Raw genomic sequence first — 18,678 nt, forward strand, 5'->3', positions numbered from 1 at the left:
GCCACAGACTCCCTATCTTCTCTATGCAACATCTGATTGGGTCCCTTCCACTGAGTGTATATTCCCACCTTGCCCAGTTAGGAACCTAACCTTCCTGGTGGACTTCCTTTTCAAATTACCAGCTCAACCTTCTTTTCTCAAATGAACAATTCTTTTGTGATGTAAATAATTACCTCTCCTTCCCATGATTGCTGTTTTGCAAAAGTTTTTTTTATATTGCATTTGCTTACTGTGGAGGTGTATTTGTTTTATAGGAGTCCTTTTAAATGGCTGGGGATGAGAACGACACTGGCTTCTAACAAACTGGTCTAGTATGCTCTCCAGGCTGTGATGGTTCAGTTGGCATCATGGTAGAGTCTCTGTAATAAAGAATCACATTAAAGCAAAGTTATATTTCCTACAATCAATTCCATCAAGTAATGCACTAAGGATTTTTGGAAAGAGAAACCTAATTCTTTAAAAGGAGAGAGAGGAGGACAAGAGAAGAGGATATAAAAGAACCCTAAACAATTCAGTTATACTAATGACCCTTGTATTATTATAGCAATATTACTTACAAATAAAAGCCAAAGAGGAAAAACAAGCTGTGTTTGCTCGATGTACTCTCTGTTCCCTGCCTTGTTTTTCTGCTCTAAAGTATAGCACTGTGTTGACGTAGGGATGTAACTGCTATGAATATTGATGGCAGCAAAAGCCTTTTTTCTCTGTCTGGCCTAGTAAATAAAGCAGAAGGGATAAAAAGGGAAGAGGAATTGTAAAACCAGCGTGCTGTTTTTAGCTTATCTTGTTCGCGTAGAATTCTAAGTCTTGAAAACATATTGACAATCTACATTTGGTGGTCAGGGTCTAATTTGAGTACAGTGAATTGGTATTTTCAGGGATTTTTGCTTCTGGTTCAAGTAACAGAATTGCTTTCTCCTTTTAGCTCTCATAGCTCTCACTGCCCCCATTGAAGCCTTCCGGGATCTCTCCTCCCTAGCCAGGGGCAAAGTTGGTCCTAGTGTGAGGCTTACAGGGAATATGGAGAGTAAAGAAGGGAGTTGCTGGAGGTTTGGAGGCTCACGTGTGTCTGGAGGGCACGACTGTGTGGAAGGAGAAGGGTCCTGGTCAAGGAGGGTTCTGGCGGTCTGGTGAAGGGTATTGGGTACGTGGGATGAGCTAGGCTGAGGATGGGACCAGTTGAGAGTTCTGGGGGCAGCATGGGTATGGAGGTTGGGGTGAGTGAGGTTCTATACATTGAAAACACACTGACTCTGACTAACTCACATCACAAAAGAGTTTATTAGACCTCTCTGATGGTGTTCAAGGATAAAAGGGAGCTCTGGAGGACAGGTTAAGGACAACAGAGACACGGGAGGGAAGAACTGATGAACTGGCTTTTTGCAAGACCAGTGGGAAGTCAGGAATGAGGGTGAAGGCTGGAGTCCAGCAGTGGTTGGACGGTGGCTCTGGTGGTAAAGAGGGAGGATGTGGGGCGAAACGTGGGGAAGGTCAGGCCAGGTGACAGAAGGGTAGCACTTTGGTAGCAGGGCGGCTTAGCCCACCTAATAGTGGTCACATACAGCAAAGCAAAGTCCTGGTGAAGGAGGAGTGAACTAGTTAGTCCCTTGGCCTTGTCAGAGTGCTCAAGATGTACAACTGCTCTTTCAGTTACCTGTCTTGGGACATTCTCAGTGTTTATGTTTGAAACCTTCCCTTACCCACCAGACTAAACCTTTAGGGGACCGTGGTGGAGACATTTTTCTAATCCTGGCTCCTGGTATGGGGTCTGTTATGTAGAATAGGTGCTCACTGAGTGTTTCCTGAGCCAAATTTATTTGACCTCTTGCACTGGGCATCTTAATAAGTGAATTCCATGACTTCCATTTTCCTAAGGTATTGCTTACTTTCCTCAGGTCCCACAGGGTAGAATTAATATTTGTGGAGGACTTTATGGCCCACGTGGAAGAGTTTTAATTGCTGATGGTTTTTCATTGAGTTATTAAGTAGCCTCTTGCCAGGGAATGCCTCTTATAAAATTAATTGCACACATCCCAGTGGGTTGGTATTTCTATTAAAGCTGAAGCTGCATAAAGAAAACCTTTATAAAAGAGGAAAGGAGTCAACATTTTTAGACCTGCTGATGGATGTGTTCTCTGGACTCACAGAGTTGCATGAATTGGAATGGGAAGGATTCTAAGAGTCACCTAGCCTGAGGGCTGAATCTCAGAGATCTGGGCAGCCAGATGGGAATGGCTGCTGGGGCTGGTAGGAGGGAAGGACACAGAGGCTGAACCCAGGCTCCCTGGGACGGTGTATGGCGACCACTTGGCAGTGTCAGCTGGGAGAGGCCACATGCCAGTATGCAGGCAGGGGATTTGCCATCCTGAATATGCTCCCCTTCTGTGCTGGTGAGGAAGCTTAGGTCCAGAGGAGAGGAGGCACTTGCCAAGGTCACCTTGCTGCTCTGAGACAAAGAGGACCCTGGATTAGAAATCAAGTGTAAACCCAAGAGGAAGAGAGAGGGTCAAAGCAGATGCACCTGCCCTTCGTCCAAAGGACATTCTGTTCAAAGCCACTGTTGAGATCTTTGTTGTACCCTTGTGCTTTTCTGGGCCTAATTTGGCAATCTCAGGAGGAAAACATGCTGCATTTTGCAAATGTGTGCAAATAACAAACATGCCCGTTATGTCCTAGGCAGACTCATTGCACACGCATCAGGGCAGGTGGCAAAATGCAGTCATGCAGCCTGGAATGAAAAGTGTTTTACACTTAGCTGCTTATGAGAAATTCAGTGTTAGAATTAAAACGCTTTCCTGGCACAGGTGCTGTGTTAATGGTGCCATTTCTCATAATAAAACTTTGCTTGGAGAAAATGCTTATATCTCAGAGATGTTGAATCTAATTCCTGTCTCTTTTTCTTCTTCTCTCCACGCCCCCCCCCTTTTGTTTCTCTTTACAGGAAAAAGTAGAATATGCCTTCCTGATTATTTTTACAGTCGAGACATTTTTGAAGATTATAGCATATGGATTATTGCTACATCCTAATGCTTATGTTAGGAATGGATGGAATTTACTGGATTTTGTTATAGTAATAGTAGGGTAAGTCCCTTTTATTTTGGGGAAGATGTTTGGAAAACACAGTCTTTTGAGGGAACATGGTTACTCCTCTCTGCCAGCAATTGTGGCCAGAACCTGCCGGGAGTGTTTTGGAGTGATGCTAGTGATGGGTGATGCTGCTATCTGCCTCTGGGAAGACCCAGTTTGAATCCCCTCATTGTTTTTACTTCCCTTCCAGTAGTGTATTAAAGAAGGAAGTTGAAGCTCTTGATTTAAGAGGGTTTCATTTTACAAGGCCTTGGGTCTTCACAAACAGGCCAGCCGTGCTAGTGGTTAGACTCAAATGAGTAGAACTCTTACACTTAGCACTCTGTTAGTTTAAAAAAAAACACAAAACACTAAAACAGTAATAAATCCTTCATAGAAGTGAGATACTCTGCTATTTAACATCCCTTGAGCAAAGCTATTAATTTTTTTTTGCTGACTGGTGGGAAAAACTTTGGCATGCTACCATCCATTTGAAATAACAAAACAAGTGTCTGAATAATATCAGGTATCTGGCATGAAATGAAATAAGCTGGAAAATGCAGAGAAAGTAGGCATTATTCTGAAATCCTGTCACAGGAAGAGACACACCAACAGTTTTAGTTAAAGGAGGGTATTAAAAAACAGTGGCCTGTGTTGTGTTATTCTGATCCTTCCACACCTGGAAATTTTGCCAGCAAGAGGAAAAACTGAATCTGTGTCAGAGGAGTGCTAGGCCTTTGGACCAAATACCCAGATAGGAAAAGAAGATCTATCCCTTCATAGAGTCTTCATTATCTAGCAGTAAAGTGGGTTGCTCCTAAAATTATATTTGGTCCTACAGAGAGATCGTTAAATGACCTCTCTGTTTTCATCTCCATAACTTTGTTCAACTGCCTTTTGAAATTGAGCAAAGTAATTTTTCTTATGGGTTGTTTTTTTAAATCATGAATACTTTGGCTTTTCATGGGAGACAGCTGGATGTTAGAGTGGGATAAATTTTAAGCCTGCTCTTTCAAACCTAGGAAGTTCAAATGGGATCCAAAATGGTGGCCCAGTGGGATAATTAGACTTAAGGGAAAAAAAAGTCAGCTTTTGCAAAAACCACCACAGTACATGGTGCCTACAGTATTACCACAAAGGTAGTGCAGCTAAAGTGAACAGGTAGTAGGTATGTCCATACCTTCCTGTATTTGGTGAACTCTAATAAGGAATGGCAAGCAGGAGCCTTGCAAGTCTCTTGGTTCTGGAACAATCTCACTGTGCCTCTTCTGACCCAGGACTTTCTGTTCAGCTACAGGATGGAGATGCTTAGCTCCGTTTCTTTTATCCCTACCCTACAGTTTCCTCAGCTTTCTACCTGGAGATATTTTTCAGACTATAGAAGAGCACAAAGACATGGAACTGAACAGAGATGGTGGTCTCATTGCATTGAGGAGACAGAGACAAGGATCCAGTAAGGCCAGTGGGGCTGAAATTTGACAGGTGTAGCATGGGAGGAGAAGGGAAAGGGCTTTTCAGGGAAAGAGCTCCATAAATATGCTTTGGAGTCCTCTTGAGCTTTGCCTGAAGTGTAATCTACACTTACAGGGAGTGAGAATCCATGAGGCCAGTCAAATAATGCTATTAGGGAGAAAAAGAAAAGCTGGAGACTATAAGCTGAATAATAACTAGAGCTCACACAGGTCTGGGAGATGTTCAAGTTATGACCAGCAAGAATGGAAGGACCTCAATAGACACCCTGGACTGTCATTAGAGAGCCCAGAATGGCCATTAGTAGCAGGGGTTGGGAAAATATGGCCACCAGGACAAATTCAGCCTGCCACAAATTTTTGTAAATAAAGTTTTATTGTAACATAGTCACACGTGTTTGTTTACACAGTTGAATTGAGTAGTTTAGGTCCACAAAGCCTGAACTATTTACTCTCAGGCCCCTTACAGAACAGTTTTGCCAACCCCTGCTATAGAGTAATGGTCACCTGAATTCCTTTCTAATAATGGTTGAGAAGAAGCCTGAAAAGGAGCCAACTGAGGTGCAAAACAAACTGCCTGCGAAAACAAAACTCAAAACTCTTTAAAAGAAGATGACAAAATATAGATACTTAGCTATTGTCCAGCATTCTGTCAAATATTATAGCCGTATTAAGACATATGACCCATAAGGAGGAAATTCCATCTGTAGAAACAGACCTACAAATGACAAAGATGGTGGAATTAATAGAGAATTTCTTTACAAGACTTTAAAAATACCTATTATGAATATGTATATGGACCTAAAGGAATACATGGCCACAATGTGAAATGATGGGACAATATTAGAAAGAACCACATGGGACTTTGAGAGCTGAAAATTTCCCCTGGATTGGCTTAATAACAAATTAGATACAATAGAAGAAAAATATCAAGGAGCTTGAAGACCTAGCAATAACACAAAGAATGTTGACAGAGAAAAACTGAACATGCCCTGGATGACCTGTGGGGCAATATCAGGTGGTCTAACATATGTATATTTGGGGTCTCAAAGGAGAGGAGATAGAGGAGAGACAGAAAAAATTTTTAAATGACTCCAAATTTTCTAAATGTGATGAAAAACATAAACTCACAAATTCAAGAAGCTCAACAAAGCTCGAGCAAAGTAAACATGAAGAAAGCTACATCAAAGTATGTCATAATCATAATGAAATTGCTCAAAACCAAGGATAAAGAGAAAATCTGAAAAAGTAATCAGAGAAAAAGACATCCCTAGACTTCTCATCAGCACCATACAAGCTGGAAGACAATAGAGAGAGATCTTTAAAGTACTAGAGAAAATGTCAACCTAGAATTCTTATTCAGTAAAGATATCTTTCCAAATTGAAGTAAAAACAGACTTTTTCAGACAAACCAAAGCTGAGAATTCACCACCAATAAACCCTCATCTCAACAATTACTAAAGGAATTTCTTCACACTGAAGGAAAATGAAACCAGGTAGAAATTATGGATCTATTAAAACGAAATGGAGAATGCCAGAAAGGGTAAATTCATGGGTAAATAAAAAAAAATTTTTTCTCATTTTAAAATCTCTTTAAAAGTACTTGATTATTTAAGGCACAAGTAGTAACAATGTATTGAGGAGTTTGCAGCTTCTATGAAAGTAAAATATGTAACAACAATAGCACAAAGGACAGAAAGAAGGAAAAAGCCAAGTACTTTTGAAAAGAGCTTATACAGTTGGTGGTAAATATGATAAAATATTATCTGAAAGTAGACTGTATTAAGTTCAAGATGTATATTGTAAACCCTAGAGCATAGGCTGACAAAATTTAGACTGTAAGCCAAATATGGTTTATTGCCTTTTTTATTTTTCACGTTGACAAAGTATTTTCCTGTGTGCTTTGGAAGATTGTTTTATTGGAAGACAGTCAGACTCACTCATATCTATTTGGCTATTTGGTGTTAGGATGGCAAAGTTGAATAGTTGTGACAGGGATCCTGTGGCCTGAAAATCCTAAAATAGTTGCTATCTGACACTCTATAGATTTTTGCTGACACTTGCCCTAGTGCAGCTACTAGAAAAATAAAAAGATATAGTTAATAAGCCTATGTTGGATATTAAATGGAATTTTTAAAAGTTCAATTAATTCAAAAAAAGTCAGGTATGAATTAAAGAGGAACAATGAGCAGGGCAAACAGAAAACAAACAGCAAGATAGTAGATTTAAATCCAGCTAAATCCTTATAAGAGTCCAGAGTTTATCAGATTTTATATGTAAAAAACCAGACCCAACTCTATAGTGTCTACAAGAACCCTAACTTATAAAGACACAAATAATTTGAAATTCGAAGGCCAGAAAAATATATGCCATGTGAAAATTAATCAGAATAAAGGTAGAGTGGCAATATTAGTCCAACAAAGTAGACTTGAGAACAAGGAATATTATCCAGGAAAAAGACATTTCATAGTGATGAAAGAATTCTTTCATGAAGATGTAATAATCCTAAGTGTGTGTGTGTGTGTGTGTGTGTGTGTGTGTGTGTATGCCTAATAACAAGGCTTCAAAATACACTAAGCAAAAACTGAAAAGAACTTAAGGTGGAATGGACAAATCTGTACATTTTAATACTTCTCTCTTGAAGGGTGTTGATAGAACATCTAGACAGAAAATCACTAGGTATATAGGGATATATGAACAGTGCCATCAACAAACTTGACTTAATTGGCATTTTTAGAACACACTACTCTAGACCAGAATGCACATTCTTTTCACATGCATATACATGGAACATTGACCAAGAAATATTATGGGCCATAAAATAAGTCTTAACGAATTTAAGAACAGCAAAATCATACAAAATTATGTGCTCTAAATGAATTTAGCAGTGTTTCTGGGTAGAGGGTAGTATTTAAAAAGTATTTTAAAAACTTATATGCTAGTCATGAACCAATAGAAAGTGAAATTTTAAAGACATTATTTACTATAGCATCAAAAAGCATGAAATATTTAGGGAAAAATAGCACATTGCAAATGACTAAACTTTGCTGAGAGAAATGAAAGAATACCTAAATAAATGGAATGTTGTGTTCATGGATTGGAAGACTCAATTATTGTTAGGATATCAGTTCTTCTCAAACTTTGCTATAGACTGAATCTAAATCCCAGAAAGATTTCTGTAGATTGACAGATTTATTCTAAAACTGATACAGTAATTAGAGAGGCCCTAAACAAGACAAAGAAATGTTTAAGGACTAAGCTGGAACCTGATCTTTAGGCTTGCTATAAAACTCCGGTAGCCAAGACTGATGTTGGCATAAGAAGTAGTTATAAAGATCAATGGAATAGACTAGGGAATCTAGAAATAGACCCATATGTATGTGAGCAATTGATTTTAGACAAAGCTGCCTTGATAATTCAATGAGTTGAATTATAAATTGTAGTTAGTTTTCAACAAATGGCAATGGAACAACTATTTATCCACATGAAAAAAAGAAGAATATTTATTCCTACCTAATAACCTACACAAATATTACCTTAAAATGGATCATAAGCCTATATGTGAAAGTTAAAAATATAGAATGTAAAAATGTAAAATGTAAAAATATAGATTTTTATGACTTAGGGAGGGCAGATTTCTTAGGAACCAAAAAGTACTAGCCAAAAAAGAAATAATTAAAATTTTGGAGCTTATCAAAATTTATAATTTTTCTTGAAAAGATTGTGTGAGGAAAATTAAAAATTAAGCACAGAGTGGGAAAAATATTCACAATACAGATATATGACAAAGGACTTGCATTCAGAATATATAAAGATCTCTTATAACCCATTAGTAGGAAGACAACCCAGTATATAAATGGGCAAAAGATTTGAACAGATCTCCACAAAAGAAGATGTGTAAATGGTCAACAAGCACCTGAAAAGATGTTCTACATCATTAGAATTAGAGAAGTACAAATTAAAACCACAATGACGCACTACGTACCTACCAGCATTACTAAATATAAAAAGACTGACAATACCAAATGTTAGCCAAGATACGGAGCAACTGGAACTCTCATACACTGCTTGTAGAAATGGAAAATGGTGCAGTCACTTTGGAAAAGTTTGCTAGTTTCCTCTAATGTTAATCATACACTAACCACACGACCATATTACCAGTATTACTCTTAGGTACTTACCCAAATAAATGAAAACACATGTTCCCAGAGACTTTATTCATAATGGAGAAAAACTGGAAACAAGACAAATATCTCTTAACAGGTGAATGGATACATTCATTGTAGTACATTTATGTACTACATATGTACCACATTATGTACTACATTATGTACATTTATGTACTACATTATGTACATTTATGTACTACAATGGAATATCACCGAACAATGAAAAGAAATGAACTGTGGAGAAATGTAACAACTTGGATAAATCTCAAAAATATGGTGAGCAAAAGAAGTTAAAAGAACATATACTGTATGATTTCATTTGTATAAGGTTCTAGAAAAGGGAAAAGACAACCCAAAGTGATAAGCAGCCAATCAGTGGATATCTAAGTTTGAGCTGAGAGGGAGGTGATTGCACAGAGGCATCAAAGAACTGTTGGGGATGGTGGAATTGTCCTGTATCTTGACTGTGGTGTTTGTACTTGGACCTCTGTGTTTGTCAAGAATCCTCTCACTGTATACTTTAAACAAGTGCATTTTATATATAAATTGATCTGCAATAAAATTAAAAAGTAAAAACTCATCTGGGAAATTAAAGTAGGAATGGACTCATTGGTCTTTCTTAATAAATGCAAAGAACTTTAGAACATCAGATTATTTTTCATCTAAAATATGCACTAAATTGTAGTCGAAGAGCAGAAGAAAAGTCAAAAAAAGAAAACTTACTATGTCTTCATGTGCATCAAATTTCTACTCCCTTAAGTTTCCAACTACAGGATGTATCTCAATCCAGTGGATTTTCCATTCCAAGCCAACTGTGACCTATTGCTTTTGTCAAGATTCCCACTAACAGAGACATTAAGAAAGTAATTGATACTTCTAAAATGTTAACTGTAATGATGTGACCACAAGAGTACTCAATGGGTCTACTGGAGCTGATAGTGTTCCCTGTATAGAAAAGTTTATTCCACCCACCTAAAGCTTCAGTCAACATATATTTCAAGCATTCAGGCTCATCACTTAAGCTTTGTGAAGAAGGACATGGGGGCTCATTCTGTTGCTACTAGGTATCTCCTTGCCTTTTTCTCCTGTGTTGGGATAAACTTAATAACAGTCTAGGATCAAATACTTTGTATTCATGTCCTGAGCTCTCTAGGCATGCGGTACTTTTTTTGTTGGGGGTGGAGGGCGTAAGTGGTAAAGGGAGTAGAATCACAGAGTATTAGAATGGGAAAGGCAGGGCTCTGGTTCATTTAATTCCAGTTTTTTCATTTTACAGAGGGGGAAACTGAGGCCCAGAGAAGGAGAGGAGCTTTCCTAGTGCCTGCTAACTCTTAGGAATGGAAGCCAGCCCCAACCCCTTATACTCTTGGCTGTCAGGAAAAGGCAGCCAGCTTCCCTCTCTGACTCAGGTTCCTCTGTAATGGGAGAGAGACACCATTCACCTGTTATGAAGGGCATTGCTGAAGAACAAGGGGTAAAAGGACCATGATGTATGTCCTGTAAAACACTGATATTTGAAAGTGATCTTCAGTCACCACCTGCATAAATTACTTTCCTAACCCTTTGGGATGAAAATTCCTGCGGCTGACACATTTCAGAAGAGTTTGAGGTTTTCTTTCTTCTGTTTTCTTTGTTTTTGCAAAGCTATGAACTTGTTTTGGAGGGGAGACTTTTAACTTGAGCCTTGCTGCAGGGGTTTAGAGTAATAATAAAAAAAAAAACCCTATACTAATGAGAGAAGCCAGTTATAAGTTTGGTCTATTTCCCTAGTCATAACTAGGGAGAGCCCATCTGAAGGTTTGAAAAGGTAGAGACTTGATTTATTCCCCCCTAGCGCCACCTCCCTCTCCCCCTGCCTGGGTCACTGCTAATTGCCATAGTGTTGTTAAAACAAATGGCTGGTCTTTAAATGCCCCGGAGCGATATGACTGTGCCCAATCAGGACTGTAATCAGACCACCCTGTATTTTATGGACTTAGTGTCTTGGCAATCCAGAGGCATGCCAGTGAGGGCAGAGTTTCTACTTTGGCTGCTAATTAAACTTTAGAAACCTTTTCTCTGTTGTTGGGCCAATCATCCCCACAATCTGATTGGCCAGAGTTGATTCTATTTGAAATGGGCAAATTTATATTTATTCTGAAAAACAAGCAATAATTCCAAAGAATAAATGTTTATTTGAAAGAGCAAAAGTAACTGTCAAGTGAGCAGATTGTCTGAAAATAGCTTTATCCTAAAAACCTTTGGAGAGTAGGAAAAAATGTGTCGTGGCTGCCAGATACAATATTATGCACATTTCAAAAGAGAAGATGACGATATTAATACCTTACCTTGGTTTACTGCTTCTGGCCTTTGCACATCTCCTCAGCATCTGTGATTTACATCATTCCTTGAACATCCCTCCCTGGGAGGGTGGAGGTGCGTGTGGGTATGTCGGTGGCTGTACCAGAAATGGTATAACACATTGGTTAAGATTCAGTATTTTGAAGTCAATATTCACCCATTGATTTACTCATCAGATAAGTTTTGAGTGGCTTCTGTGTTAAGAACCGTTCTAGGCACTAGGCTTGAACAGACTAAATGAGCAAATGAACAACACAGATTAAAAGTCCCTGCCCTCATGGGACCCACATCCTAGTGGGGCTGACACACCTGGATTTCATACAATAGTTCTACCCTAGTAGTGTGACCTTGCGCAAATTACTTGTTCTCATCAAGTTTGTTTCCTCACTTGTGAAATAATAAGAATTACTACTGCATAGCACTTTGTGAGGATTGAGATAATGATGTATAAAGTGCTTGCACCTAGTGAATGTGTATAAATGGTAGCCGCCATGTTTGTTTCCTTGTTACTTCTGTTTGGGCAATTCCACTTGTCATCATTGGATCCATGGTGAGCCCCTCTTCTGTGGGGTCTGACTTGGTCAGGGATGCTCTGTTGGCAGGAAAACAGATGACTCAGTCCTTGTTGCCAGTCTTGTTACATGTAGGGGTTGCTTTCGGGATTCAAATGCTTGCCTTTGCCTTGCTTCCCCTTTATTTAGTCAGCAGCCCCACAGAATTAGCCCTTGTTCAGAAATAACTACTATTATCATCCTGTTTTGCTTCCCTGGGTGACAGACTCTAACAATTCTTCCTTTCTTCCTTTTTTCAGATTGTTTAGTGTAATTCTGGAACAATTAACCAAAGAAACAGAAGGCGGTAACCACTCCAGTGGCAAGTCAGGAGGCTTCGATGTCAAAGCCCTCCGAGCCTTTCGAGTGTTACGACCACTTCGACTAGTGTCAGGAGTACCCAGTAAGCACGTCTTGTTTCCTAAAGCCAGGCGTTTGTTGACTTGTTTTTCTTCTGGGTGGGGCTCAGGATTCTGGAGCTGAGTGTTGCGAGGTGAGTTGCTGTGTGCCAGCCAGGGGGTTCGCAGATGACCACGGAGGCCTTCACAGTTCACAACACACTTTTGCTTGTGTGGTCATTTTGGACCCCAGTGATAGCCCCAAGAAAGGGCCAGTGGCAACTGTTGTCTTCCTGATATTGCGGGAGAATCTTCTCTCGCACAGATATGGAGTGAGTGGTGACACGGGGCCTTGAGGTCAGGCTTCCTGCTTCCAGTCTGGTTTTCCTCTTCGGACACCTTGCTGCTGCAGCCTCCTCCTGCTCCCAGGTCTGCCCCCTCTGAAAATGGTGGTTTGTGCAGAGGAGGGTGACAGAGGGCTCACAACCAACTGCCTTTCTTCAAAGCGAGCAGCAGCAGGAGGCTGGACTCCCAAAGAGTCTACTCTGCTCTCCACTATTAAGAGTTGTGCCCATCTGGCTCTTGGGAGGGGAGAGGTGGATGCTTCTGGGTCTTCCCTGGGGTTCTGTAGGACTGGCTTGCAGGTTGTTGTGAGGACTGAAAGGGATAATATGGGGAGAGTCCCCAGTTCAAGGTCTGGAGCACAGAGGTGGCCCTCTGTGGTGAGAGATGCTATTTTCTCCACTAGGGTGTGTACCCCTCCATGCCAAGTCCTAGTCTGCTTTTTGCTCTGGACGTCTAGGCCAGGTTGAATGCCACCTGAGTTGGAACGGATGTCTGGTCGGTGCTCTGTCCAGGAGCTGCAGGCTGCTTCTGCTTCTCTGAGGAACACGGAGCATGCCGCTTCGCTGGGCTCTGCCCCTGCGAGGATGCCCCTGCTGGGGACGTGAGGGTAGACGTCCTAGCACCTCTCCAGGGACTGTGGTGGTGAGGTGGCTGCCTGCTCCGGCTGGAGGAAGGATCTGAGATGACAGGGTGTGTCTGTTTTTCACGACTCATAAAGCCATCAAAAGAGCACAGATCATGTTTTTGCCTTTCCAGAAGTTCTTCATGAAATTTTTATTAAACCTGTTGGCACTCAGGACACACCAAAAATTCTCTGGAAAAAAAAAAGATTTCCAAATTTAACATTTGAAAATGTAGGAAGTGGTGTTTTATGTGTACTTGTTTTTCCAGATGGTTCATTTATTTTCATTGAAAAAGATCAGCACAAGTCAAAACCACAGAACTGTCTGGAAGCAATTGAGAAAAATAGAAATACCTTGGAAATGACTGGTTCTCTTATGTGTAACACGATGAAATGAAAAGTTCAGTGAGCAAACATGTTCTTTCAGATTTAGTCGTTATAGCGTAATCTGATCTCAGAGTAACCACGACAACCTTTTCCCCTCAAAGAGCACATGACAGGGCAGCTTGCTTACAATGTGTGTTGTAAGGACAAGCAGGTGCTGTGGCTTTGCACGTGCACGACTGGCCAGTGAAGCTCTCCGAACTCCTACATCATTGTTGTGGCTTCCTTGCCTAATGAGGTTTTCACTAAATGACTTGTGCTCCCAGATGCTCTTGAGAACAGTTTTAAACTATATTTCTTTCTTTTCTTCTTTGTAATGTGATGGAGTTCTGCATCACACTGTCCCAGAGGTGGATGGGGAGAAATGGGGACCTAAGTCTTGTGTGAGGACTTTTCAGCCCATATTTATTCACTGTGCTAGTGGAGGACATCCATGTCTCACATCAGCCCCCACTGGGCTTTGGGGAGATGGGTCAGAGGCTCTGGGTCCTGATGTTTCCCATGCTGGTTGGCAACTGGGGCCTAGTGATTTTTTAAGAACTCTGAATTTTTTAGAAATGCCAGGGAAGGTGTGACTGTTTACACTTACCTGGGAATTGTCTGTTCCTTCTATAGAGAATTCAGACTGTTCTATAAGACATGATTTTGTGTTTGTTCGTGAATATATATTTATTTGTTGGGAGGTAAATGTGTATTTCAAAAGGGAGTGCCTCAGGCATTCATGGGGTTCTTAACCATCCATGCTCTGATAATATTTGTCAGAATCCTGGACCATCAAATGGGAAAGAACCCTACAGATCATTTGATCTCTGTGCATCATCTTTTAGACAAAGAAGCCGAGGGCTGTGGAGGGGTAGCAACTCGTGCAGATTCTCATAGCCAGTGGGTGGCCAAAAGGGAGCAGACACACTTTCTTCCTGTTCCTGGCTTAGTGTTCTTCACATTCCATCCCACTCTCTCCTTAACTGGAGTCCCATGAGCTCTACTGTACACACTGATTATGTACAAAGGAGTCCAATGTCAGGAAAGTCTACATGTTCACATGAAGATAAACCTCATTATCTCATAAATTTGGCCAATCTGAAATACAGTAGTTACAATGAACAAACATGTTCATTAAACATACAGCTCACTACCATAGAATTCAGAAGCACTAACTGCCAGATGATTTCGAATGGACCATCCATGTCTTAAAAAAAAAAAAAATCCTCCAAACAAAAAAACAAACCCCTGTCCAAGTAGATAAGAGCAGATACTTCTTTTTATCTATTTCTGATAGAAGGTGAAAACATTAAAAATTTATTAATCATTTGTTTTTCTAAAACCATTTGAACATTTAACTATCTGAAGATAATACCTAGGATTTAGGTTGTAATATGGGTCTTGGAAAGATAGTCTCTTCTTGAGTGAAATCTCGGTTTACCCTCCCCATCTCATCCCTCACGTCTCTCCGTGGACTTCCAATCATGGTTAACTTTTGTTATTATCGCTAATGAATATTCTTCTCTTCACTTGGTGTGTTCTGATTTCTGTCTGACTTGCTTCTAGTGTCTTGGCATCTTACACTCTTTTGTTCTTTGAATATGTGTAGGGAGCTGTGCTCCTGGGCAGGGGTTGGGGTGGGGTGGGGGGGAAGAACCAAGATGCTAAACACAGGAATTAGGAAGCCTGGCTGCAGTGTGGGTTCTGGTTTCCTGCCCAGCACTCACCCTCAGTCTCCAGCTTCTGCCCACCCCTCCTGACCTGAGTACTGCTCCACAAACCCTCCTTCCACAGTCTGTCTTGTCGTGTGTTGTGGCTCTGAGCATTGCTGTATACAGGGCTTCCGGGTACTCCTATTGCCCCATCTCTCAGGTCCATGTAGCAGTGGCAGCACACTACCCTCTTAAGGTTAGGCCCGCCATCAAACATCCTGGGTCTAAGGGGGCTCTTGCCCCTCTCACTCCCTCCCTCAATCCAGGAGAGCCTCCTTTTTGACATTCTTGTTTTTGTTCAGGTGCACAGGTCTGCCTCAAGTCCCTGCCTCCATGGGCACCTTCTCCTCCTCTCAAACTGGGCTGCTAGATTCATCCTGATCCTCAGGCTGTCCTGCCTGGAGAGCCCAGCACTCCCCAATGACTTCTCTGCTGGCCTCGCCTCCCACTGCCTTGTTCCTCTTTCTCAAGAGTCTGCCTTTGCCAATGGAGAAAAGTCTGGCCCTGTAACCCAAGTTTAAAACCCAGAGCTACCTAGCTGCAATCTGCTTTTTCTTTCCTGATCTTCTCTCCACTGTTTGACCACCAACCAAGACTCACTGGCCTGGCCCACGTTGCCTGGCTCACCTGCCATGCTTCTGATGCTCTTCCCTCTGTCTGGAGCAGCCCCTCTCCCAGGCCCACCTGTGGAAATCCATCCTCTTCCACCCTTGGGCCCTAGCAAGAGAGGCACTGCTACCCAGTCCTCTGTCTTATCCCCATTCAGAAGTGATGTCTTTCTTTTTTTTTCTTAAGTTTATTTATTTACTTTAAAAGAGAGAGAGTGTGAGCAGGGGAGGAGCAGAGAGAGAGTCCCAAGCAGGGTCCATGCTGTCTGTGCAGAGCCCTATGCAGGGCTCAATCTCATGAACTGTGGGGCCAAGACCTGAGCAGAAATCAGGAGGTGGATACTTAACCAACTGAGCCACCCAGGTGCCCCTAATGTTAATTTAATGTTAAATATCTCTTTGAATTTTATTACTGTGTGTCATATATAGAGCAGGATATATATATATATATATATATATATATATATATATATATATATACACACACACATATACATACATATATATATACATATATATATGTATATATATATATATGTATATATATATAAAACCATCCATCCATCCATCTCCTTAAAGAATCTCCCTGGCTCACAAACTTCTTTCTCTCTCTTGCAGGTTTACAAGTTGTCCTGAACTCCATTATAAAAGCCATGGTTCCCCTCCTTCACATAGCCCTTTTGGTATTATTTGTAATCATAATCTATGCTATTATAGGATTGGAACTTTTTATTGGAAAAATGCACAAAACATGTTTTTTTGCTGACTCAGGTGAGTAATGAAAAATGGTAGCTAGCCTAGCTTTAAAAAATTTAATTTTCCTCCCAATAACTTACATGGTTTGGGGAAAATCTAAAACAAAATGGGCGGGGGGGAGCCAAATATACCAGTAAATGTACTGAGCCAGTTCTTAGTGTGAATTGTGTTCAGAATAAATGAGGATTTAATCTCCTTTTCTATCCTGATTTCTTATGTAATGTGTCCTGGCAAACCAGATGAGGTACCCCCAAAACTAGAACATGAGAGGCATCACTAGCATTGTTGTCTGTAGGCTTAAGAAAGGTTCTATAGAGTCAGGACAGAGGAGGGAGCAATGGATTCTGAGTACCTAAATGTCATATGCCACAGAAGAGGGAGTCTTTGAAGTGGACCTTGAGGGTCAAGTGGGAGTCTGAGACAGCACCGGTGGGAGGCAGGTGTTCTAGGCTCTGACAAGGGCACTCAGCTTCTACCAGCTCTGGGCTTCCTGGTGTTGGTGTCTTGAGTGGTGAAGCCCGTGTGCTCTGTTTGCAGATGTCATAGCTGAAGAGGACCCAGCGCCGTGTGCGTTCTCAGGGAATGGACGCCAATGTGCCGCCAATGGCACGGAGTGTAGGAGTGGCTGGGTTGGCCCAAATGGGGGCATCACCAACTTCGATAACTTTGCCTTCGCCATGCTCACCGTGTTTCAGTGCATCACCATGGAGGGCTGGACAGATGTGCTCTACTGGGTAAGCGGCTGGAGGATAGTGTGTGGAATGTTCTTTCTTTGGATAACAGTGCTTCATTTGTTAGCACTGTTGGAGACTTAGCTGAAAACGAAACCCTGGAAGTCAGTTCTTTGGGAAGGAAAGCAGACCCTCTCCTCACTCAGCGAGACTCATTCTCTTTCCTCCTCAGGTCTTTCGTTTCCATTCCAGAAAGCTGCTGTGTAGTATTGGCTGCCTCACTCCCCAGTGCTGTTTGGTGTGCCTGCGAGTCCTTGTTTTGAGGTCACTCCCAAGATCAAGGCTATTGTGATTTAAACTCTTAGAGAGCCAGGGGCTATTGTCCAAGTTAAGAGGCCCCTGGACTTCCACAGGCTTGGTCTTTTCTTACGTAAAGGTGGGCTGCTCTACCAGATCCTAACAAAAGATAGGGAGTATAACTTGGATCCCTTTCATGCTTCCCATGAACTTAGTGCAGCCTGAAGGCCAAAATGGATTTTCCTTATTTTATACTGTTTCCCTCTTGCCTTTTCAACATTACCATAAATTAGCCCAGCACAGCCCCTACCTCTCTCTTCCTTTCTCTTTGGAGCTATAGAACTCTGGCAGAGAGGGTTGGAAAGGCACGTCAAACTTCCAGGGCTGGTGGACCCATCCAACCTGCCATGAAAACAGACTGATGTCCTTTCTCTGGCTAAGGTCTTGCTCTCTGTTCCTGACAGAGCCAGAAGGCTTTGCTATAAATGAAGAGCAACAGTATTTTAACTGCTATTTCTCAGAGCTGAGTTTATTTATTTAGTAGAATTTGAAAAAGCTCACAGAAGTTTAGAAATTATTTTCCATGGCACAGATTGCTGGGAAAAACCAGCTGATGTGCAGATTTTGAGCCTAAACCCAAGTTCAAATGAGATTAATCAGGATTCCAATAATTATTGGTTAAAAGGCAGTTAGTAATAAAGTACTTTCTTGAATGGGCAGTCTTCAGTTAGAAGGTCTACAGATTGAGAATTAGCTTTGGCAGTATCTACATTGTAGATACTCTATAGGGCTTCATATTCCTTTGTAACTTCAGAGAACACAGCACACAATGGTTTTAAATAGGTTTTGCTTCCCTTCACCAATGAACACCATGCTTACAGGATTGTAGAAATCTCTATATATTCAATGTTACGCAAAGAAGGTATATTTTTATCTTCTTCTCCAAAGCGTGAGTCCAGTTTAGTAAAAAGTTTTAAGCATCACTAACATGTTGTATCTTGTTTCTCTTTTCCCTTCCTTTTTCTTATTGTCCTAGGAAAGAAAGAATATGCATGTGTGTGTGTGTGCACGTGTGTGTGTGGGCATGCATGTCTATATATTCATAAGATAATGTCTTTCATGAAGAGGAAAAAGGAGGGAAATTATATTGGATGAGCCAAGATCATGGCCAAGGCAAGGGGACCTTCAAATTAGGTAAAGGGTTCATTGTCAGTGTTAACTTCTGAGTTGCAAATCCTAGTTAGATTAGTTGAGATCTCAATCCTGGTTTTGCCTTGAAGTTTCTGATAAATAGAAAACGCTTCATCCAAATAGCCCAAACTCTGATCCTCCCCATCCCTGCAAATGGTACAGGAAACAACATCTTGA

The 18,678-nt window shown here is 41.1% G+C and overlaps 1 protein-coding gene across 1 annotated transcript in view; it reads left to right on the plus strand.

Moving 5' to 3' along the window:
• CACNA1D (calcium voltage-gated channel subunit alpha1 D) overlaps nucleotides 1-18,678 on the plus strand; it is a 301,420-nt gene that overhangs the window by 142,348 nt on the left and 140,394 nt on the right. The window contains exons 4-7 of the mRNA XM_042977073.1: nucleotides 2,942-3,081; nucleotides 11,856-11,998; nucleotides 16,205-16,357; nucleotides 16,880-17,076. Coding sequence (XP_042833007.1) covers nucleotides 2,942-3,081; nucleotides 11,856-11,998; nucleotides 16,205-16,357; nucleotides 16,880-17,076 — 633 coding nt within the window. The remainder of the gene's footprint in view (nucleotides 1-2,941; nucleotides 3,082-11,855; nucleotides 11,999-16,204; nucleotides 16,358-16,879; nucleotides 17,077-18,678) is intronic.

This window comes from Panthera tigris, chromosome A2, assembly GCF_018350195.1.
Source record: "Panthera tigris isolate Pti1 chromosome A2, P.tigris_Pti1_mat1.1, whole genome shotgun sequence".
Taxonomy (NCBI): domain Eukaryota; kingdom Metazoa; phylum Chordata; class Mammalia; order Carnivora; family Felidae; genus Panthera; species Panthera tigris.